This window comes from Peromyscus californicus, unplaced genomic scaffold (genome assembly GCF_007827085.1).
Source record: "Peromyscus californicus insignis strain IS unplaced genomic scaffold, ASM782708v3 Scaffold_6__1_contigs__length_162567912, whole genome shotgun sequence".
NCBI lineage: Eukaryota > Metazoa > Chordata > Mammalia > Rodentia > Cricetidae > Peromyscus > Peromyscus californicus.
The window spans coordinates 977956-1001900 of record NW_026294584.1 but is presented as its reverse complement, the minus strand read 5'-3'; the positions used below and the strand labels follow the sequence as shown (position 1 = coordinate 1001900).

The 23945-nt window shown below is 41.2% G+C and overlaps 1 protein-coding gene across 9 annotated transcripts in view; it reads left to right on the top strand.

The window, feature by feature from the left end:
- The window catches only part of Lhfpl3 (LHFPL tetraspan subfamily member 3), a 634521-nt gene that overhangs the window by 563026 nt on the left and 47550 nt on the right, over positions 1 to 23945 (top strand). For 3 of the 9 annotated variants that reach the window (XM_052721823.1, XM_052721821.1, XM_052721820.1), the window contains one exon: positions 4846 to 7197. The exons of the other annotated variants lie outside the window; for them this stretch is intronic. Coding sequence is in view for 1 of the 3 variants with exons in the window: in XM_052721820.1 (XP_052577780.1) it covers positions 4846 to 4874 (29 nt within the window). In the remaining 2 variants the exon portion in view is untranslated. Of the gene's footprint in view, positions 1 to 4845; positions 7198 to 23945 lie in introns of those variants that run through there. 9 annotated transcript variants of the gene reach the window in all.

Sequence of the window (23945 nt, the reverse complement as noted above, 5' to 3'; positions counted from 1 at the left end):
AATCCGACAGAACAAAGATGTAAAGCAGCATTAAATGACTTATTTATTCAGCCCTGCTCTGTACAAACTTGGGAGAGTGTGACATCTTTTAAATTACCTCCCTGGTAGGTGATATCCATGGTGCATGAAAAATGTTAGCAAAACTTTGAAAAGAGCAGAATGTTTTACAAGGCAGTGATTACAGTGTGGCCATACTGAGGTTCCCAGTTAGTTCTGCAGACTGTCCTGGTAGCTCATAAGCTTACAACAGGAGGAGGAATGGTCGGTCACAAGAGGAGAGGAAAGCCTTGCCTTTTATTATTCCCTTCTGCCTACACCCTTCACAAACCTATGTGAAGAGCTAGCCTTTGCCAGGTTTTCAGGTGGGAATGCCCCACTGTGCACTTGGTGTGAGCAAGAGTAATAACATTCTAATATCACTTCCCAAGCAAAGTGGCTTTCGTTTGTGTTCTGAGCCCCATTGGAGCCAATACTCTGGTTATTTTCTGCTGTGGGATGTTCTGTATGTCAAATGTGTTGCTGATTAGTCAATAAATAAAACACTGATTGGCCATTGGCTAGGCAGGAAGTGTAGGCAGGACAAGGAGGAGAATAAAGCTGGCAAGTGGAAGGCTGAGTCAGAGAGACACTGCCAGCTGCCAAGATGACAAACAGCATGTGAAGATGCCGGTAAGCCATGAGCCATGTGGCAAGGTATAGATTTATGGAAATGAATTAATTTAAGCTATAAGAACAGTTAGCAAGAAGCCTGCCACAGCCATACAGTTTGTAACCAATATAAGTCTCTGTGTTTACTTGGTCGGGTCTGAGCGTCTGTGGGACTGGCAGGTGAGGGACTGGCAGGTGAGAGAGATTTGTCCTGACTGTGGGCCAGGCAGGAAAACTCTAGCTACAATTTTCAGCCAAGTGATCTACAGAACTCTCACATGCCTTGAGGTTGTCATTGCATGGTGGTGTCGTGCACTAGAAAGAAAAAATACCAGGCATAAGTAATTTAGACTCAGGCAAACATGCTCAGAAAATCTTATAATGAGCAACCTGCAGAGAAATGCAAGGCCAGGACCAAGGATGGGCAAGTAGAACACCTGATATACAAAATGTGAGGACGTCCTACCCTTGACTGACATGAGTCAACCTCAGATTACAGAATACATTTGAAATTTAGGCATTGAACTTGCTTTGTCCCAATAGAAACCCAACTCACTGGCTTCCTACCATAATTTTCCCATTCATTCCTCAGCTCCTTGATACCCTAGGTGAGGAGACCCACTGTTCATCAAAGTAAAGGGAAACAAAAAACCAAAAAAAAAACAGACCATTTAGGAGAAAAAACTTGAGTGGTTGATAGTGAACCAGTGAGAGATTTAGCCAAGTGAAAGCCATAGGTGACCCAAGAAAAAGGAGATCAAAGACTAGTTGACCAATAATCTGTCCTAGCTAGGCCCTAGGATATGGGCCCAGATAGTGAGGAGATGGCCATGTGGCTCTTATAAGATTAACCACAAGTGTCTGTTCCCACAAGAAGGCTCAGGATCTTCACAAAGAGACACCTACCCTGCAAGCAGCTCCCTTCTCTTCTGGGTATGAGCATACTGCTCTGAGGGATGATCAAAATCCTTTCCAACACCCATTTCTCCCAGTCCAGTCCACTGAGATTGCATCTTGCCCAGCCCACTTCCTCCCTGATAACCTCATATTTTTGCTTCATCCCATGATGCTGTAAACATAAAGCCAATCTCAGCAGCTTAGAGCTAAAGGAAAAGAAACAAATGGTATCTAGTTCATGGTTATTCACAAATGACTCAGAGGAAAGCATGCTTCTCTACAGTGGTTGGTGTCTTTAAGACCATCAAAATGGGGGGGGGGGGAGTGAATCTTCTAGCTCTTGTTCATCACATACAAGCAGAACTCCCAGCACTTTGGTGTGCTATCATCCCCTCCATGTGGCTAACTGCTTTTTAAACTTTTTTCCCCCTTTTTCCTTTTTCTTTTTGTTTTTGTTTATTGTTTGTTTGTTTGTTTTGTTTTTTGAGACAGGGTTTCTCTGTGTAGCCCTGGCTGTCCTGGAACTCACTCTATAGACAGGTTGGCCCTAAATCCAGAAAACCACCTGCCTCTCCTCCCAAGTGTTGAGATTCAAAGCATGCACTACCCAAAACATTTTTTATTTTATGTATATGGTTATTTTTGCCTGCATATATGTCTGTACCTCACATTCATGCCAGGTGCCCATGGAGGCCAGAAGAGAGAGCATCAGGTCCCCTGGGGCTAGAGTTACAGATGGCTACCCACTGCCATGTGGGTGCTGAGAATCAAACCCTGGTCCTCTGGAAGAGTAGCCAGTGTTCTTAACCCCTGAGCCATTTCTCAAGCCCCCACAACCCTCTTTTAGACACCCATTTCCATATTGTACTTCCTATGTTTCCTTTTCTCCCATCCTTGGCTAGCACTTGACATAATCCAACTGGAAAACTCAGGCATTCATCTATGTGGACTTTAAATAATAAGATCTTTAGAGTAAGGCATCCAAACCTAGTAGAACCCTGGACCCACAAACCTAGACTCTGGGCTCTGCTCAAGGTGGCACAGCAGGCCATTTGAAGTTCAGGACCGTGTACAGCACTGTATAAAACCCACCATTCCTTGTATAATTTTAACACTTTCTAAAGATAGCATTCCTTTCTGTAGGGTTTCTGCCACCATGACTCAGTCTCACAAAATTGTCATCATTATAACATGAACATATTTCAATTATAATTTGTGTGCTCTGGGTACATTAAAGTTACCAAATTGTCTTACTGAGACAAGTTCATTAAGATCATACTTTGACCAAGATGTCTTAAGGGTGGTAGAAGTTGAGGGAGGAAGCCCTGCAGATAACAGCAGAATCTTTCAGCAGCATTTCTAAAGTACTGTGTTGCAACACCGAGCAGGTTGTGGCCTTTGACACACCACAGCCAGTTAGTCCACAGACCCTAACCCCCATTCTATACAGTATCTTTGAGCCAAAGTCTATGATAATCAACCCAAGCAAAGGGCTGACCATACAATTGAGGGTCTAGTTATGGCAACACAAGTATAGTCTTCAATTTATTGGAGAAAGTGAACAGCATCCACTCCCTAAGACTCTTTCCTAAAGAACAAAGATGTCTAGATGCAAAAAGGTCCACTGTTTATAATAACAAACAAATAAAAATCTATGCCAGCTGGTTGTGCAGGTGACCATCTGAAATTCCAGAATTCAGAAAACTGAAGCAAAATGATTATGAGTTTGAGACCAGTCTGGACTACATAGTGAGACCCTGTGATCTCAACAAACATCATCCCCTAAGATGAAAGAAATCAAAATCTGCTTGGAGATCTGAAAATAGTGGAATAGTGGAGAATGGAATGTTGAACATGGATGTAAAGAAATGAAAGTAGAATGGCAGGGGACTGGAGAGATGGCTCAGTGGTTAAGAGCGCTGTCTGATCTTCCAGAGGACCTAGGTTCTATTCCCAGCACCCACATGGCAGCTCACCACTGTCTATTGCTGTGGGATGTTCTGTATGGCAAATGTGTTGCTAATTAGTCAATAAATAAAACACTGATTGGCCATTGGCTAGGCAGGAAGTGTAGGCAGGACAAGGAGGAGAATAAAGCTGGCAAGTGGAAGGCTGAGTCAGAGAGACACTGCCAGCCGCCACGATGAGAAACAGCAGGTGAAGATGCCGGTAAGCCACGAGCCATGTGGCAAGGTATAGATTAATGGAAATGGATTAATTTAAGCTGTAAGAACAGTTAGCAAGAAGCCTGCCATGGCCATACAGTTTGTAACCAATATAAGTCTCTGTGTTTACTTGGTTGGGTCTGAGTGGCTGTGGGACTGATGGGTGTCAGAGATTTGTCCTGACTGTGGGCCAGGCAGGAAAACTCTAGCTACAGTCTATAACTCCTGCTCCAGGGGATCCAATACCCAAATACAGGAACACATGCAGGCAAAACACCAATGTACATAAAAATAAAAAATAAATAAATTATAAAGTTGTCAGGCTTGGCAGCAAGCATCTTTTGAAAAAAAGTAGAATGAAATCTTATACAGCCATTAGGAGCTAATATAATGATATAGACTGTTTAATGTAATGTTAAAATGTTAAACAGTGTCATCTGTACTGTGATTCCAACCTTATAAAATAAGAGCACATTTGCATAAGAAATATAAAGAAACATGGGAACAAAACAATTGGTATTTAAAGGTGATTGGATTTGTGAGTGATTCATATATAGTCATTTTTTGCACCTGTCACAGCATCATGTAGAATAAATAAAACAGAAAGAAAAGGAAAACAACTGAAACATAGAAAACCTTTCCTATGCCAGGCAAGATAGTGATGCTTGGGATAGTTCTGTGTTCTTCCTCACTTCTTTGAAGCAGCCTACAGTCTCAACTCAGATGGATATTTGGATTTTCTGAAGTCCCCTGTTGAGAATACTGTACTGTGTATATAATGGAATAGATTGCACCAAGTCTTTGGTAATAAATCCAAAGTGCATTTGAGTGGTATGTTGGCATGAGAAGGGTATTCTGTTTTTGAGACATGACCTCATGCAGCCAAGGCTAGCCTCAAACTTGCTATGAACCTAAGGATGAGCTTGAATTTCAGATCTTCTTCCCTCCACTGCCTAAGTGCTAGAATGACAGGCATGCACCACCACTGCTGTGCATGCTAAGGAAGCCCTCTGCCTAGGCCCTGTTGTGGTATCATTGTCCCATGACGAATATGTGAAAATCTTGCTATCAGAAAATGATGTGTTTTTTCTCTTTCCCCATCCCTTTCTCTCTCTCCTGCCCCTCCTCTTTACAGTTCTGCTAAGCCAATATTCTCTAGAATGAGCACAAAACAAGTCAAATAACAGCTAAACAAACAGCTTTGTACATCAACATCAAGAAGGAAGACACTTGGGAGAGATCAGAGTCCAGAGACGAATATGCACAAAAGTGAAACATCCACTCGTCAAAGCACCTTCTGATTCTAGATCTGCAGAGCTGCAAGTGATTTTCTGGGAGGAGCTATGATCACGGATTAAACACCAGCTCATTGGAAACTGTCATTAAATAAGATCAGATAGCATTCATGAAAATCATATTCAGGAAATAGTTTAAGAAAGAAGAACACAAACGTGCTAGAATTGATGTGTAAAATATATATGTACTGAGGTTTATAAACTGTCCTTTTTAAATCAAACCGAAAACAAAAAAGCTTTAATCTTTCAATACTATTAAAAAAAACAAAGGGGCAGTTAGTTCTAGATTATTCCTGTCTCAGAAGCCAAGAGACTGATCAAGTGTCATTTATTGAGGAATGCCTCTGATCTTTAGTTCCTCATCGCTACTGTCCACTCATTTCACTGTGCAATTAGTTACACCACTTGATTATTAAGAGTGTTCTTACCAAGTGTGTGTTCAGTTTAATCTGTCTGTACGAGTTATCACCAAGGAAATGTTTCTGCCATGTGCTACCACTCCATCAAAACTGTGAATCATAGGAAGTACACCACTACATCATAGGTTCCCAAGCAACATAGATTTCCCTGTCATTGATGAAACATCATCAAGGAACTCTGAACAATATAGAAAGTTTATTTTCACTTGGATTGTCTCTCGTGTAATATATAGGCTGCTATCAAATAAACACTTTTTCTAATTCCCCCTAGTATATGCATAGGAATTTAATATACTTTATAAATAGATATCTAAAATATGAGGGTTCTATTTCTTTATTCCATATGTCATTAGAAATCCATATCCTTTATTTCCTTTACTGACATATACTCATTTTTGTTTTGATAAAAGAAATTATTCCATTAAATCTACTTCTAAATGGTAGTAAGTGGTACTAACAAAATAAATAAAAACTTTATAGCCTTAGAAGTAAATAACTATATACTTATACATGTCAAAGGAACTTGATAGGAATAAATCACCTTTTGTTTATTAATGATTTTAAAAATTCTCATGTCTTGTTTATTTCTTTTGGTTAGCCAATCCTTGGTAGTAGTTACAACTAGCCAGCTGTCTTCAAAGGATCTTTTCCTCCCAGGATCCCCTAACCATTGCCCTCATAACATCTCTTGCCTAAATCCAACAACAGAGAAACATTTAATATTGAAGTAATCCATTGTCTAAGGATAAACACAAGCTGAAGTGCACATGTAGGGGGCTCAGTGGAAGTCAGCCCACACTATACACCTGAGCAGAAAACACACACATATAGAATGTCTTCACTCACAGGCTCAGAATAGGGTTGAATTAGCATCTGTCACCAGATCATCAGATGGAGCCTAACAAACAATCAGGGTTGCCTTCTCCTGTGCTTGCACAAGGCCACATTCATATTTTTAGCCATGTTTTCACCATGAACCAAATGTTTCAAATGGCTAAAAGTATATTACAGGTACACTCAAGTGCTCAAGTAAGTAAACCCAGTTCACAGAGGTGTGGCTTTCATAAGGAGCTATATTAAGGGAACACTTAGTCTCTATAACTATAATATAACTATAGTCCTTCTGGGGGCTATTTGTTGCTTAAAAAGTAGTAATTGTCCTGATGCATTCAGAATACCCTACTAACTAAATTTAATTACACACAACTTTTGTTTTGTTTCATTTTTCAAGACAGGGTTTCTCTGTATAGCCCTAGCTATCCCGGAACTCACTCTGCAGGCCAGGCCTGCCTCAAACTACACACAACTTTTTAAAAATTCATTTTTATTTAAGGGGAGGCATCTCTATATCTACACTAAAAACAGAAGGTATTAGATTCCTCTAACCTATGTAAATTATGGTTCTGTCTGGGGTCCTACATCACTAGCAGTAATGTTTTTAAAAATGAAATGTTCTTCCTCTCCACATGCAAATGTCTTTAATAAGTTTTTGCCATAAAACCCAAGTGTAATTTAGCATACCACAGTGCTATGAAGATGGATCATTGATGATATACCATTTGTACATAGATAATACACATGTAAATCACTAAATGTTAAGTATAAGAAATATGTTTTTACCTTAAAAAAAAAAACCCTTTCTCATTCTGTTTTACATTATGTCCAAAAGTTGTGTGCAATTTTTTTAAGGTCCAGGAAATGTAAAGAAATTTGTTGGAATATCTGAATTTCAGTAAAAAATAAAAATAAGATTTTATTACTTAAAAAAAAAAATACTTGGCAGCGTGTACTCATTCATTTCCCTTTCTGCCCAGTAGTCCAGCGTATTATTTATCTCTCATTGCTACGATAAATACTTGGCAAACAACACCTTAAGGGAGTGCAGTTTTATTTTGGCTTACAATTTAAGAAGGAGCACAGTCAGTGATGAAAAGTTAGTCACAGCAACGGGACAAGAAGCTGCTGGTCATGTTGTATCCACACTCAGGAAGCAGAGAGCAGAAAGGAAGTAGAGCCACAATACAGAACCTCATGGCCTGTCATGACTCACTTCCTCTAGCAAATCTCCACCTCCTAAAGGTTCCACAAACTTCCAGATGTTGGCAACAGCTGGAGACCAAGTGTTGGAACATGTGAGCCTACAAGGGACATTTCAAATCCAAACTACCACACCAGTGTGAATTAATGGTTCGATTGAAGTAACAATTTTCAGAAACTCTCCTTGCATTCCATAATGTTGCCAATAACAGAAGCTGATTAGATATTCATGGCGCTCATGTATAGGACGTGATCATCATCTCCAAGGCCTCCCTCTTCTACCCAATATAGACATACTTCCACTGGGTCCAGTGAAACTGTCAACTAAATAAGTAGCTAAGCTGCTCAAATAATGCTTTCCTGAAGTATCCAATTATTCAATCTCTACTCTTGTACCTCAGACATGAGCAGCCAGGCCTTCCACAACACTTCATACAGGGTATGTATTATCCAGGTGTATTTCAATCCCAGATACTGGTTTATTATATTACCCCATAAAACTCTGAACCTTTGTTTTTTCATCTACAACATGAATATAAATAATATTCAGTCATATAGTATTGTCGTGAATATATAAAATGAATCAGAATGTTGTGCTTGACAGGTAGGAGATATTCAATGTATGTTCCTTCCTCCTCTTCCCACTTCCTACTATGTATGACACTAAAAACAAAAAAGGAGCTGGAGAGACGGCTCAGTGGTGAAGAGCATTGACTCCTCTTCCAGGAGACCCAGTTTTGGTTCCTAACACCAACATGATAGCTCACAATCTGTAATTCCAGTTCCAGGGGATTTGACACTTTCTTCTAACCCCACAGGCACCAGGTAAACAGGCATCCACGTAGGCAAAACATCTATACACATAAAATAAGAATAAATAAATCTTAAAAAAAGAAAGAATAAAAGAAATCTGGGTGGCTGGCACACATCTTTAAGCCCAACACTTAGAGGGTAGAAAGTAGGCATGTCTATGTGAGTTTGAGGCCAAGGTGTCTATGTAATGAGTTCAGGCTAACCAGAGCTACATAGTGAGATCCATACCGAGACCCCATATATAAGGAGATTAATGAGGCCAGCTATGCTGGGAAGTGTGGGGAGCCATCCCACCCCCACTTTTCCCCAGGGTATTCTTGAACAGGAGCAGCAGGAAATATTAGATAGAAATATAGCTAGAGACAGACAGAAAACATAGAATAGCCTCAGGAGGCCTAAATCCTTATCCATCGGGCCCTGACTGTCTCTGCCAAAGGGCTTTTAAAGGAATGCCAAGGGGAGGAGCAAAAGACCTCCCCCCAGCACAGCCAAGTGCAGACCCTTCCGACCACCTGGCAACCTTGCCCATGGTCACATCATCCCCGTATGCAGCTCTGCTGTGTCAGGCAAAGTCAGATCTCAGATCTCACAAGGAAACTTCTGTGGGCTCCCACAGGTCCCCCTCTTAATTTTTTTCTCCTTTTTTTATTAAGAGATTTTCTATTCATTTTACATATCAACCACGGATTCCCCTGTCTTCCCTCCTCCCACTCCCCAGCCTTCCTCCCCACCCCACCCCACTCCCACCCTCTCCAAAGCAAGGTCTCCCATGGGGAGTCAGCAGAGCCTGGTACATTCAGTTGAGGCAGGTCCAAGCTCCTCCTCCCTGCACCAAGGCTGCGCAAAGTGTCTCACCATAGGCACTAGGTTTCAAAAAGCCAGCTCATGCACTAGGGACAGGTCCTGTTCCCACTACCTGTGGGCCCCCTAAACATTTCAAGCTAAACAACTGTCTCGCTTATCCAGAAGCCTAGTCCCTTTTAATTTTTTAACGAGCCCCTCAAGCCTCTTAGGTAGACTAAGATCTGTCTTCCTGTGTACTCAGCCTCTATCAGGAGGGGATACTGAGCTTATCTCAGTTCTGCCCATGTTTCCCAAGCTTACAAACATCCACAGTGATCTCCATAGCTGCCACACCCCCAATAAAGGAGTAAAGGATGATAAAAATGGTATATCTTTATTGGAATGGGTTTTAAGATGTCTATAACAGCCCTGCTATGCCAAATCCTTTCTTAAAAACTCTTGATGCAATCCACATCAGATAAACTACATCAAACTTAAAGATTTCCTTAGCTTTTTATCCAGCTCTGGTTCATTAGTACCAACATAATTCTGAACACTACTATACATATTTACAACTCCCTTAACTGACCTATCATCAATATACGTATTTACTATTATCACTGTACATATTTACATTTTACAAACTTGCATTAAACATTTAGACTTACATTCAACACTTATACTTCTTACAAAATTCACATTCAACATATACTTATTTATTCCTCTTATAAGCTTATATTCATAAGGAAACTCTATAGATCTATTTTACAAACTTATATTGATAAGAACTATTAGAAAGACTCTCTTAATAGAACTAGCTTACACTAGAAAGACTCTCTTAGCAGACCCAACTTATATTTAAGCCTCTCTATAGGGCTACAACCACTAGCAAATATCTAACTCAGCAAACACCTAAAAGAGATTTCTTAACACCTAGAAGAGATTTAGAAAAGATTACTTAACATTTAGAAGAGATGTTACATTATCTTCCAACAAGACAGAGAGTAATTTTCTTTGGACTTCATTTAGAAAGTAGGAATAAGAGTAAACTGTTAGTTATCAAACCCAAAAAGGAAGAAAAGAGAATGAGGAGAAAAACCTCCTAAGGGCATTCTGTTTCTGAATTGCTCAGCTGGTAACTCTACAACAGTCAGCTTTCCATGATTGTCTAAGTGGGAGTGGGGTTCCAAACCTGCATTATTCAGTAGTTCCCCTGCCAGACTGCTTGCCTTGAAAGCTTAATGTATATCTAAGTGACTTCATTGCCCTTATGGGTAGTTCTTTGTCCAATACAGTATCATTGTTAAGGCTGTAATCCTTGGGATAAAGCTATTTTTCCCCAGTCACCTTTCCCGCCAGGTTCTCTCAGCCATTCCAAAACCAGCAGAGAAGTACCCTAAGATGGCTTCTTAGCTAGGGACTGCCATTTTTCCCAAGCTTATCACAGCTCCCCTGATCACCACAATTCAGACAGTCATTGCTAACTTCACCCAACTACTATTAAAAAAAAAAAAAACCTGTTTAGGGAAAGGTGAAACTACCATATAAAAAACACTCTGAGCAGCTATTAGGCAATATAGGCACTTTCTCAAAGGAGCCTCTATCAATTCACTGCTGATCAAAAGCAGTGCAGTTCTGAGTTCCGTTTCCTTTCAGTTTGTATTAAGCAGTGACAAAACCTCCATTCCAAACTCCTCAGCAGTCTGAGGGCCCTCTAAGTCTCCTGCCTTCCCCAGAACTTTGAGATGGAATCTTAATGTCAGAAACACTAATTCAGCCACTTTCATTCCAGTTCTTCTATAAGAATATCATTGGAGCTGACTTTCCCCTGTTCTACAATCCTTACCAAACTCTCAGACAATTATCATCCCTCCCTTAATTTTTTAAAACTGTATCATCCATGAGAGTTCTTTCAACAATGCTGATGTTTCTGATAGATTTTTATTTCTGGCAAGGTTATTTGTTCACCAAAACTGCTACTGTTCAAAGGAGTCAAGAACATAGATGTTTCATGAAATGCATCCTTCATTAGCGTACTCCGAGGAAGAACATTTTCATGATTTAGTGTTGTCACTTCATTAGCTTCTCAAACCCTGATGTTATTTTTATTAGCAGCTGTGACATACTCTAACCATCAGTTATTTAATTCAGACTGTAGTTGTAGCTTTTCAGCTTTTAGTAAGACAGCTAGATTTTCTGGAATTTGATCCCCATCTATAACTCAATCATTTGTTACTGAATGTATGTTTCCTTGTTCCCCTATTAGATTTGCAAAAGAATCACTCCTGCAGAATTTCTGATTATTCTCATTTGTCCTTCCCATATCTAATTTCCCAGTGTAGAAATCGCTTTCCTTTGCTTTAAGGGTTTCAAAGTGGCTTGTTGATAAACAGTATTTTAAATGTCTCCTGAGAGGCAAGCTTTTGATCACCTGTTTCTTGTTTTTATGGAGGTTTAGCCAAGCTTTTTAGCAGCGCTTGGAAGAAAGCAATGTTTTAAGATGAGCGTTTGAAAGTTTTTGTCCCAGTTTGTCTGCCTTTTCTCCATACCAGTTGCCTGTGCTGTCTTGCTTCTATGAACTACATTTCCCAGGATGCCTTTCTCTATAGCATCCCTATGTTTCAGACTTCATTTCCCAAGCTGCCTTTCTCTATATTGGCATGCTACAAACTACCTTTCCCATAGGGCCTCTCGGGTCCACCATTTCCATTTCCCTTTACACAGTTAAAGACAAGTTTCTGCTTTCAGCACGGGAAGGGTGGGGATGAGGGGTGGGTTTGAGTCAAGCTTTTTGCTTTTTCACCACAGGAGATCAGGAGATTTCTGTTCTCCCTGAGCTGGCGTTGCTTGATGTATTTTTTTCCTGACACTGTTCCAGAACGGTCATACCTGCCTGCATGCACTCAGACTGGCGTTTTAGTACCAAAAGCAAAATCCCCTCAGGGCTAGCTCACTCCTCCACCTTATCTGGTCAGTGAGGGAATGAAAGTATTTAAGATAAGGCTTTTTCACAGCCCTTTCAGAGAGACTTTTTTCATATTAGATCTTTATCTCGTCCTGCTTGTTTCTTCTCCCCAGATTCAGAGCTTCAGATACTTCTGCTATGGTATCAGTTCCTCTGCTAACTGCTTCTGGAGGTAGGGGCTTTTCTCGCTGATTCTACCTCAGCTTTTCCCATGCTGCCATTGCAGCTACTACTTGGAACTAAGACCCTGCTTTTTCATGCTAGCACGTTCTCCAAGTCCTGCACCTTTGGGGGAGCAATCTGTCCCTTCTCTGTCCTGTGCTGTCTCGGATCCTCCCCCAGATAGAGTTCCTGACACTGAATCTGATGCCCAAGCCAAGCTCAGCTTCTGCTTCCTCTGCACCAGCAGCCCCTCCCTTCAGCTTGAAAGAGACAGTGCTAGCAGAGAAAATTTGTCTAGTTCCAAGAGGTCATTTTTTTTTTTTTCTTAGAACTGCAGGTGATTTTCCCATAGAGATCCAGGTGGATCTAATTTTGTCCTTACAGAAAGAAATCTGGGAAAGAAAGTTCAGAAAGGCTTTTAGTTTTTTAGAGAGAGATTAAGTTTTTCCCAAGAAAGCATTTAGTTTTTGAGAGAGAAAGACCACCACATTTTCCCAAGGCTTCTGTTCTCTAAACTTTGGCTTCATGGCCAAGAGGAAACTAATTCTGATGGTACAGTGTTTCCATACAGTGGCAATGTCTGCAGAGTGAAAAGTTTTACTTCACTTGCCTTTGCCTCAGGGAAAATTATTTCCCCAGCTGCTGGGACTTGGCATTTTTGCTGTCCCCAGGCCAAAAGCTCCCACTGGAATCTTTGTCTCCCCATTTCTTCTCTTTGATAGATTTTTTTTTTTCTGATTCTTCCCCAGGATTTTGCATTCATAGCTCCATAGTTGGAAAATCAAGGACATAGTTTCTATGTCTAGTTGCTTATCGTATCCTACTTTACCCTAATTTTATTTATGCTGTATTCCTACAGTCTACTTTTCTAAGTTTTTTCTACACTGTATTACTACACTCTACCTTCCTTAATTTTTATAAATAGAAGTTAGAAGAGAGAGAAAGAAAGAAACCTTGACAGAGAAGGTTGTATGCTGCAGCCTTCTTTTGGACATCCCTTCCAGTCACTTTTTTCTTTTTCTTTTTCTCCCAAGGATAAACCCCCCGCCTCTTTTTTCTCTTTTCACTACAAAACCCAACAGATCCAACTGCTTTCTTGCAGGGCCTAACTAACTCCCACTTTCACCAAGTACTCGTTGTTTTTTTTTTCCTTTTTGTCTTTGTCTTGTCCATGTTTACTGATGCCATCTGTGGGGGCCATCCCACCCCCACTTTTCCCCCAGGGTACTCTGGAGCAGGAGCAGCAGGAAATATTAGATAGAAAAATAGCTAAAGAGAGACAGACAGAAACACATAATAGCCTTGGGAGGGCCTGGATCCTTATCCATCGGGCCCTGACTGTCTCTGCCAAAGGGCTTTTAAAGGAATGCCAAGGGGAGGAGCAAAAAAAACCTCCCCCCAGGCACAGCCAAGTGTAGACCCTCCAACCACCTGGCAACCTTGCCCATGGTCACATCATCCCCGTATGCAGCTCTGCTGTGTCAGGCAAACTCAGATCTCACAAGGAAACTTCTGTGGGCTCTCACAGGGAAGATAACAGGAAAGCCTGGAACAATGGGGCCCTGAAGAGACCAGGACCTGTCTGTCCAAAGGGATAAACAGCTATGTATGCCAAGAGCTATTTTAACCAGAAGAAGAGAACGATGCCCACAAAGTTCCTGCTCTCACAGGTTTTGTGCTCTAATAGAATTCAGACAATAAATGATAAAGACTATCTCAAAGAGATGCCCTGAAAGAACCAAAACAGGGTGACATGACAGAGCTATGTAAGTGCTGTAAGGAAAAGCCTCATTTAAAGTGAAAGCTCAGTAATACAAACTTAGCCATGTGAACAAAAGAAAGGGTGCCAGGCAAACAGACCCATGGTCTAAAGGCTCTAAGACAAAATTAAACTCAACACCCTTGAAGGGACTCGGATAAGTTGCCATGAGTTTATTTTTAATACATGGCTTAGCTTGCAAGGAAGTAAGAAGAACACTAAAGACTAAGAATGGCAGAGAAAAAAGAGGGCTTACATCTGAGTGTGAAGTATAAACAAATGCAAAAACCAAAGATAAATCTGTGTATCAGATCATGGAATGGAAGATTAAGTCTTGGACCATTGGGAATAGGAGAGCTAAATCTAACGGTTCCATTGTAAGCCGGGATACTTGAAGACAATGCAACCTTAGGAAGGGTGACCCGGGAAAATCTTTAAGCCAGAAATGAATTGATCCATTTATGGTCTTATGGCTGAATGGACTATTACAGAAAGTGCATCACTGGCAGAATGTCTTTAAAGGCACTATCTTGTTCCAGGAAACTTCCTCTCCAAGTCTCCTGCTCTTGGCCTTCTGAGGTAAACAGTTTGTCTCCACCATATGTTCCCTGGCATGAGCTTCTGCCTTTCTGTGGCCTAGAAACAATGGAGTGCAGCTGACCATAGCCTAAAACCTCTGAAATCTGAGGCAGAATAAATCTTTCTTCCTTTTAAGTTGTTTGTTTCAGACAGTTGGCACAGTGACAAAAGTATTGAACATGGGAGAAATTACCTGTAACATAAATTTTACCAACTAACCTCAGCAAGATATGCACTCATGATTTTAAAATTGCTAAATATACCAATAAATCATAAGAAATAATTGGTAGAAATAACTAACAACAGGTGTATTGCCCCAAAGGTTTTAGAAGCTGGAATTGCCAGATAGTGAATATAAAGTAGCCATAGTTTAGGCACTAAAAAAAATAAAAATGGCATCCTTTAAGATTCTGATAGTGCACCCAACAACATAGGTACCTCATGTGCATAAAGCTGCACATGTACCCCACTCAAAACAATGGAATAAATGTCCCCTCCCCTAACAACCATTAATAACTCCCATTTTGTGATCAGTTTCCATTCTAACATACTACAGAACAAATCTAGGTATGGGAGCCTGGGAGGCAATTTGATGAAACTGGTTTGGAGCACATGCATAAAAATGCCAACTGTGTCCTCTGAATGAACTCAGGGAATAACCCCCATTTACCATCTTATGCCTATGCATTGATTGAGCATCATGGGGAGGGACATGTGCAGACAGCAAAAGTTTATACAATCCAAACACATCAATCATACCAGACAATCACCCATGATAACTCCTCCTTAGTAACCAAAATATGAATTACATGTATAAAATAATAGTATCATATGATTAGCATAAATTAAAAGTCTGACCACACCAAGCACCAGTGGCATTAGCTTATAATATTGAAGATCTGGAGCTGGGGAGATGGCTCAGCCAGGTCAAAGGGCTGATGGTATCCAGCCTGAACTTGAGTTCAGATTACCAGAACCCACATGAAAGCCAGACATGGTGACACATATCTGTAATCCAGAGGTGAGATTGGGGACAGAGGCAGGAGAGTCCCCCAGAAGCTCACAAACCAGCTAGTCTTGAGCACACAGGACAGTGGTAAACAACGAGGTGAAACGCAAGGACCAGTACCCAAGTGTCCTCTGACCTCCACAGGCATGCCATGGACTACACATACCCCCGACACACACACACACACACACACACACACACACACACACACACACACACACTCACACTCACACTCACACGTACACATATCATATCTAAACAAATGTATGTAAAAATAAATGAATGAATTTTTTAAATCCCCAGAACCCATATTAAAAAACAGGCGTGACTCCACACAGCTGTGACCCCAGTTCTATGGAGACAAGAAGATCACTGGCCTAACTCCAGGTTCAGTGAGAGACCCTACGTCAAAGGGACAGAGTGGCAACCACCACCCTTCTCTAGCCTCTGCCTATACACACAGGCCCACACACATGTACATCCATGCACACACAAACATATACCATACATACAAACCATAAACACACACCCATACACACACAAAAATATATAAATAAAAATAAATGGAACATTTTCATGTACTAAATTCTTCTGCTTTCTGTAGTTATAGATGCTAAAGAAATTCTTACAAATAAACACCAAAAGCATGTAAAAAGGAAAGAAAAAAAAGAAAAACCAAATGGTCATCAACAAGCCATACATAAATTATAGATTTTGTCACATAATTCATTCAACACTGTCATAAGTATGGAAATGAATAAACCTCAGTTACAAACATCAACATAACTAATCATATTACATTCATAATATAATGTTGAGTGAAAAATGGTCATTCTTAGAAAGTAAATATGGGTTGCAATCAGAGAATGCTATATGGACCACTCAGTAGTTGAGAGCTTAAGTAGATGTCAGGGTTCATAAATTCACTTATTTTATGAAATTATACACACACACACACACACACACACACCTCATTTCAAAGTCAAATATAGGCCGAGCGGTGGTGGTGCACGCCTTTAATCCCAGCACTCGGGAGGCAGAGGCAGGTGGATCTCTGTGAGTTTGAGGCTAGCCTGGGCTACCGAGTGAGTTCCAGGAGAGGTGCAAAGCTACACAGAGAAACCCTGTCTCGAAAAAAAAAAAAAAGTCAAATATAGCTGGGGATATACTCTCTATTGGTAGAATGCTTGCTTCTATGTATGAAGCCCTGGATTTGATCCCCAGCAGCACATATAAACTAGGTGTGGTATTAAATGCCTGTAATCTAGCACTTAGGGAAATAGAAGCAGGAAGACAAGAAGTTCAAGATCATCTTTGGAACTAAATAATGCCCTATCTAAAAAAAAAATCAAATGAAATGAAATATGATAAAATAAATTGAACTGAATATTATGCCAGGTGTGTTGGCACAGGCCTTAATTCCCAGCACTCAGGAGGCAGAGGCAGGCAGATCTCTGAGTTCAAGACCAGCCTGGGCTACAGAGCAAATTCCAGAACAACCAGGCCTACAAAAAGAAACCTTGTCTCAATCTAAATAAATAAATAAATTGAGTTGAACATTATGACAAGAAATTGAATATTAATAATAATTATGAGTAAAAGAGATATTAGAGGCCAACAAAAGCATCGGGAGTTTGGGGAGGCTGTTTCAGCAGCCAAGGTGAGAGTGTGATAGCTTACACTCGTGTAATAACAGTGGAGAAATAAAGAGGTGGCTGTGTTTGGGATAGTATTACAAGTTGGATTATCTGCGATGTTGACTCTGAGGACTAGCTTGATAGTAGGGGTTAAGACCTTAATTATCCCTAAAGCCTAGGTGACTAGCCTGTGTCACTACTGGGAAAACACAGAACCTTTAAGAGGAAGGGCCCAGTGGAAGGAAGCTATATCACTGAGGAGACCAGGGAATCCTTGATGAGGAGATCCGGGACCCAGCCCCTTCCCCTAGTTCTCTGCTTCCTGACACCTTGAGGTGAACAGACTCCTCCACCCGTCATGATGTGCTGTGATGCCACATGCCCAAAGCCAAGGCACCAAGCCACCATGGCCTAGAACCTCTGGAATTATGAGCCAAAATAAATTCTCCTTTTACATTATCTTAAGCATATATTAACAAACCCCAGTCAACTGACAGAGGGGCAAGATGTTCATTGTACAGGATTTTCAGGATCAACAACTGTGAGAGAGAAAGGAAGAGAAGGAAAAAAGATGAAAAGAGGAGACCCGGGCTGTGAGGCACTCTCAGGAAGCTCAGCAGACCCCACAGGCAGCTCTAAAGCTAGAGTCACATTTCAGAGTTGTCTGTGTCACAGACTGTGCAATCTAACATCAGTTTTGTATGTAGGATGCTGGCAACCACACTGTGAACTCTGAGTTTGCATTTGCATTGATTAAATAAAATTAACCTTAGGTCATGAGGCTGAGTTAGCAACTAGTTTGACAGAAAATAATCATAGAGCATCAGAGGGCATCCGGGAGACAGACGAGAGACACAGGAAGCAGTAGTACAGAGGGATTGGAGTGGTGTGGCTTTCTCTGTTTTTGTGAAATGGAAGCACAGGGCTTTCAGAGATGCCAACAAGGACAGAGGGTTAGCTAGCTGCCACTCAGCCTCTCTCGGCTCACAGGTTTTCACCCCAGCCTTTGAATCTCGAGTCTCACTTACAAATAGAATGATAGAAATTTAATTAAAGCTACCTTGAGTGGCAGTGACAGGGCAAGTGCCTGCAGGAATAGAATACCCACCAGGCTACAGTCTGAGCAGCCAGGCCACTGCTGGAGAAGCAGGCCAGTAACTGCAGAGTTGCAATTGCCGGCTGAAATAGCAGTAGATTAAGGTGCAGCCACTGTGCCGAAGATAAAACAACATTTGGCGCCCAATGGGAGGCATGAACTTATGACCCTAAAATTAAAAGTGTTATGCTCTACTGACTGAGCTAGTCAGGCAGCTTGTTCCAGGGAAAGGTACTCTCATAATTCATTTCCATAGATAGTTTCTACTACCACCCTCATATTTAGTATATAGCACTCTGAATTTGTGGATTATGAATTACACAACAGGGCAATCTTATAGTCGTTCATCTGTAAACTTTTATTCCTCAGACTCTGCTGTAGGAACTCATGGTGAAGCTTCAGGGAATGGGGTTTAGAATCTGGAGCTTGGAGTTGTCATTTTGAGCTTTTCTATTAAGACAGATCCAATACAAATCATTGCAAAGGCATGTGTTGACTGGGGTGTGTTAATATTGGGAACTGAAATATATTCCTTTTCTGGATGCAGCAGATCAAAGCACTTCATGACAGGAAAAAAACACTAAGTGCGTTTTTCTGAATACTTCCAGAAATGAATTGGAGCAGAGCCTACATCAGATGATCTCTGCCTTTAATCAGTCCTCACCCTGCTAACTTCTGATGGAGAGAAAGGGCAACTGGCAAACTGCTTATTTAAACCTAGCATATTGTAGACCATCTCCCTGGAATAAGGCTGCTCCAATACGTATCTCAACAAAGCAGCCTGTGGTTCAAACAGATCCTTATCACATGGCAAAAAGCCTTTCAAAGGAAAGCGAAGAGTCGCAGGGTCCAGTTTCTATGAGTTACAGATGACTCCTGGGTTGTTCACAACTGGCAGAAGACTGCAATGGTGGAAATGGAGTTTGTCCTTGCTGTGGGCCTGAAGGGCCACAAAGTCTGATACCAAGTTTTCTAGTAACTAGTGGGGGAGTTTTCCCTCAGGATATAGCTTCCTAATCTCTGTGACTACAAAATAGGCTGGTAACAGGCAGGCATTTTGTTCTAAGATATAAGCCATAACCTCTCATGTTGCCAGAAGCTGCTGGACCACAGCAGCTGTGATGTTGGACAAGGTGACTCTTTTCAGCCGAGGGACATTTCCAAAGAAGACGAAGAGCTGTGAGATGCAGGCTCCCAGCCACCCTGTCCTAAGGAGGACCTTGAGTTTGGTAAACTTGACATTGAATTGAATGTGGAGGATAAAGAGAGAGAGTGACTAGATTTTTTAGCTCTGAAGGATGACAGTGCTATGAGCTATAAAAGGAAGAAGATGAGGAGTGGGTTTAGTAGATGAAAACCCCAAACTTCTCTTTTATGATTTTTTTTTTAGCTCAAGAAACATAAAACTTCAATTCATTATTCAATGCTAGGTAACAGTCAGGAATAGACAGGTAGGGTTCTGAGCTAGGGCTAGGGTTTATGGGTAGAACACTTGCCTACTGGTTACTTTTCTGTTGCAGTGATAAAACACCATGACCAAGACAATTAAGAGAAGCCAAGGGTTTATTTTGGCTTGTAGTTCCATAGGGTTAGAGTCCATGACGGCAGAGTCAGTGTGGTAGCAAGCAGCAAGCATGGCAGCTAGAACAGAAAGTTGAATGTTCATATCTTGAACTATATGCATGAAGCAGAAAGAGTAAAGTGGGAGCAGGGTGAGGCCTAGTGCTCTCAAAGTCTACCCCCAGTGGTGTACTTCTTCCAGCAGGGTTGCACCTCCCAAAACAGCACCACCAACTGGGGACCAAGTATCAACACCTTAGTCTATAGAGGACAATCATATTCAAACCATTGCAACTCACCTAGAATTCATGAAGCCTCTGGTTCCAAACTCAGCACTGAACAGAAAAAAACAAAAGTAGCATTCTAGGGAAACATGTAGACTAGAAACCCAGCTTAAAAGTCTTAGCAAATGGATGGTTTTTAAAGCTCAGGCATTTGATATAAACATCTAGGAAGAATACACAACTACAGAAGGAAGTTCAGACCAAGCCCAGGAGACTCTGACTTTAGAAGTGAAGCAGACAACAGCAGTCAACAAAAGAGGTCAAGAAGGACACACACCATGGGAATCCTGAAGAGAGAGAATTATTTCCAAAGGTAGAGGGGTTGTCAAATGCTGGTGACTTATGTCTATAACCCCAGCACTTGCAAGACCGAGGCAGGAGGATTGCCATAAACTTGAGGCCACCCTAGGCTACATAGTGAGAAAGTGAGTGCCAGACCAGCCTAGACTACAAACTGAAATCTTGTGTCAAAAAAAGAAAGAAAGAAAAGAAGGAAGGAAGGAAGGAAGGAAGGAAGGAAGGAAGGAAGGAAGGAAAGAAAGAAAGAAAGAAATGCCCTGAAAGCAAGACAAAGAAAAGACCATTTGGGGGTTACTAATGATAAAGTGTGTCTTCCTGAAGTAGCTGAAATAACAATAGAAGCAGTGATCTGGAAAAAAATTAAGATTGGGGAAATAGTTCATCGACTAAGAGCACTTGCAGAGACTCAGGTTCAGATGCCAGTATTTACATCAGGCAGTTCACAAGTGCCTGTAACTACAGTTTCAGGCAATCTGACATACCCTTCTGACCCCCACAGCACATGTATACATTTGTGCATACATAAACTGAATTTTTTTAATTGTTTATTTATTTTTATTTTATATAATGGGTGTTTTACCTGCATGCATGTCTGTGCACCACATGTATGCCTGGTACCCTTAGAGACCCTAAGAGGGAATCAGATCCCCCGGAAGTAGAGTTACAGACAGTTATGAGCCCCATGTAGATGCTAATAGAACCCCAGTCCTCTGGAAGAGCTGCCAGTGCTTTTGACTGCTGTTCCATCTCTCCAGCTCCAAATAAATCTTTTTTAAAAAAAAATAGCAAAATGGACAACTTTTACAGTAAGTCAATTATGTCTGTTTGAATCTGGCAGTCTCAGCCTGCTGCCTTTCACCACGGTTTACAGGTATATTTTTGGTCACTGGTGTCCTGTGTGAAAATGAATTAACCAATGTTTGTTTGCCTTTCAAAAGCAATATCCTGAAACTTCAGCTCCTTGGGGGATTAGCTAGCTTTTGTTTCCTGGATGATGGTGATCTGTGATCCTTCTGGAAGAGACTAATAACTTCAGATGGCAGAGGAAGCAAAAATGATGTGGAAATAGGTGGAAGCAGGTCGCTAGGGATGTGCCTCTGGAGCTCCAGTAAGGAACAGTCTTCCTCCTCACCGTTCAGTATACACATGCCTTCTCTGCTGAGATGCACCAAAGCTTCTGAACTATGAACCCAGATAAGCCCCCTTCCCTTCAGTTGATGAACCAGCCAGAAAAGTTACTAACCAGTCATTTGGGTTTGTCCTATGACTGTCAAATGTTCTGTTCCGAGATCAGTCCACCACCTTCCCTTTCATTGCCTGCTACCTACTACTGTAAATGATGATAATAATAATAATGATGATAATGATAATGATAATAATGGAATTTCCTTCTGATAGGGAAAATCTATTTCCTTATCTCAACCAAAAGTTAATTTAAATAGAGGCTCAAATGTCAAAACAACCTACTATAAGTCAGTCTTAGCTTCACAAATTACTTAAGCACTGATTTCCCCTGCCATCAACCAAAAGGAAATTCCCAAGAATTAAGCTGGCTGCTTTATTTGCAGTTTTGAATTAACTACTGATTCTTAGCCAAACAAAGCTGGTGAATCAAAGAATAGTGGACAGCAGCATTGCTGATGCAAAAGTTCCCAAGTCAGTATGTTTGCATCACAGTTCTTACCTTCCAGCCCCGTAAACTGGGCATCATGACACAGCCCTACAATCTCAGAACCTCAAAGAACTGCCACAAATTCAAGGCCAGCCTGTTCTATGTAGTAAGTTACAGACTCGCCTATACTATAGAATGAGATCCTGTCTCAAAAAATAAAAATGAACAAATAAGAAGTAACAACAAAAAAACTTCATCTTCCTTCAAACCAAGAATGTCTAAAACTGTTACAAGAAGCTTTAATTAAAAGCTGGTACAAAAAAAAAATCTGCCAGTGATGACGGAGCAGCTGTGGAGATGCACACCTTTAATCCCAGCCCTCGGGAGGCAGACGCAGGTGGATCTCTGTGAGTTCCAGGACAGCCAGGGCTACACAGAGAAACCCTGTCTTGGGGGCAAAAAAAAACTGTATACTTCTTCTCATGTCCCCTGCCTAATAAAGCGCAAGAGTTCCTCTAAGTCATTAAAGCACATTCTGTGACAAGTGAAACTGCGATGACGTCAAAAATGACTTTCCTCAACTTGCTGCAGCTTTGAAAGCAGTCGAACGGTTTAAAATTTGATCTGCACTGCCATCTAGTGATGTATTTCCATAAATTGGTTTTGGTGTTGGCTTAGGTTTGTTTAGTTTGTTTTTTAAGACAAAGTCTCAACTCAATTCTAGTCCAGCCTTAAATTCACAATAATCCTACTGTCTCTGCCTCCAAAACTCTAATGTTATAGAAGGGAATCACTGCATCTAGCCATTAAATGAAAAGTTCAACACATTATATTTAGAGCAGCAAATATTGCATTGTAAATAGCAGGTTTATAGTATGGAAGTCTCTCAAAAAACTAACCATAGAACTAGCATAGAACTAGCCACACCACTCCTGAGTGCAGCCCAGAGGTTCTGAACCCTCCACAGATGCACTGGTGTCTTCACGTTCACTGCTGCACATTCATAAAAGGTAAGAAATGGAAACAGTCTCAGTGATTGTTAACAGACAGAGGGAAAGTGAAAATATGATACACACACTCAGTGGAATTTTAGTCACCCATAAAGAAAATTGAAGTCGCCAGGTGGCACTGGCGCATGCCTTAAACCCAGTACTCAAGAGGCACAGGCAAGCGGATCTCTACGAGGAGTTCCAGGCCAGTCTGGTCTACAAAGTGAGTTCCAGGACAGCCAGGGCTGTTACACAGAGAAACCATGTCTCAAAAAAAAAAAAAAATGAAATCATGACATCTATAGAAAGATGGATGGAGCTTACTCAAATGCTAAAGGAAGCATTAGAGATTAAAAATGCAAATACTGAACATTTTTCTTGTATGTAGATATTGGTTTTAATTTTAGATGTGTGTTATAAATTCATGCACAACTCGAGAGAGGAGTCCCTGAACCTTGCCTGCGCAGCACAGTAGAGCCAACTCATTATTCATCTGTCATGTGGTGGTGAGGGCAGGGAAGAAATGCCCTCCCCCATCCCAGCCCACCCCAGCCCATCAACACCTGTGGCAGGTGGGAAAGCTGCCTGTGAGGTCATAAGAGTAAGAGAGCTGTCCCTGCCCCTCACCAGTGCAGCACTTGGGAAAGTGGCCCCTCACCCTGCCACAGTAGAGTTGGCCCTGATGGTGTAGGTGTTGATGAGCCAACACTGAGAGGATGAATGCAGGAGAACTGGCCCCGCCCCTTGCTCATTGCTACATAGTGCTGTGGGATGTCTTGTGTACCCTGTGAATATGTGTTGCTATAACTACTTAATAAAGAAGCTGCTCTGACCTATGGCAAGTCAGGTTATCCCCCAGGCAGAAAATCCAGGAGAGAGACAGGAAGAGGAAGGGCAGAGTCAGGAGCCTCCATCCAGACACAAAGGAAGCAAAAT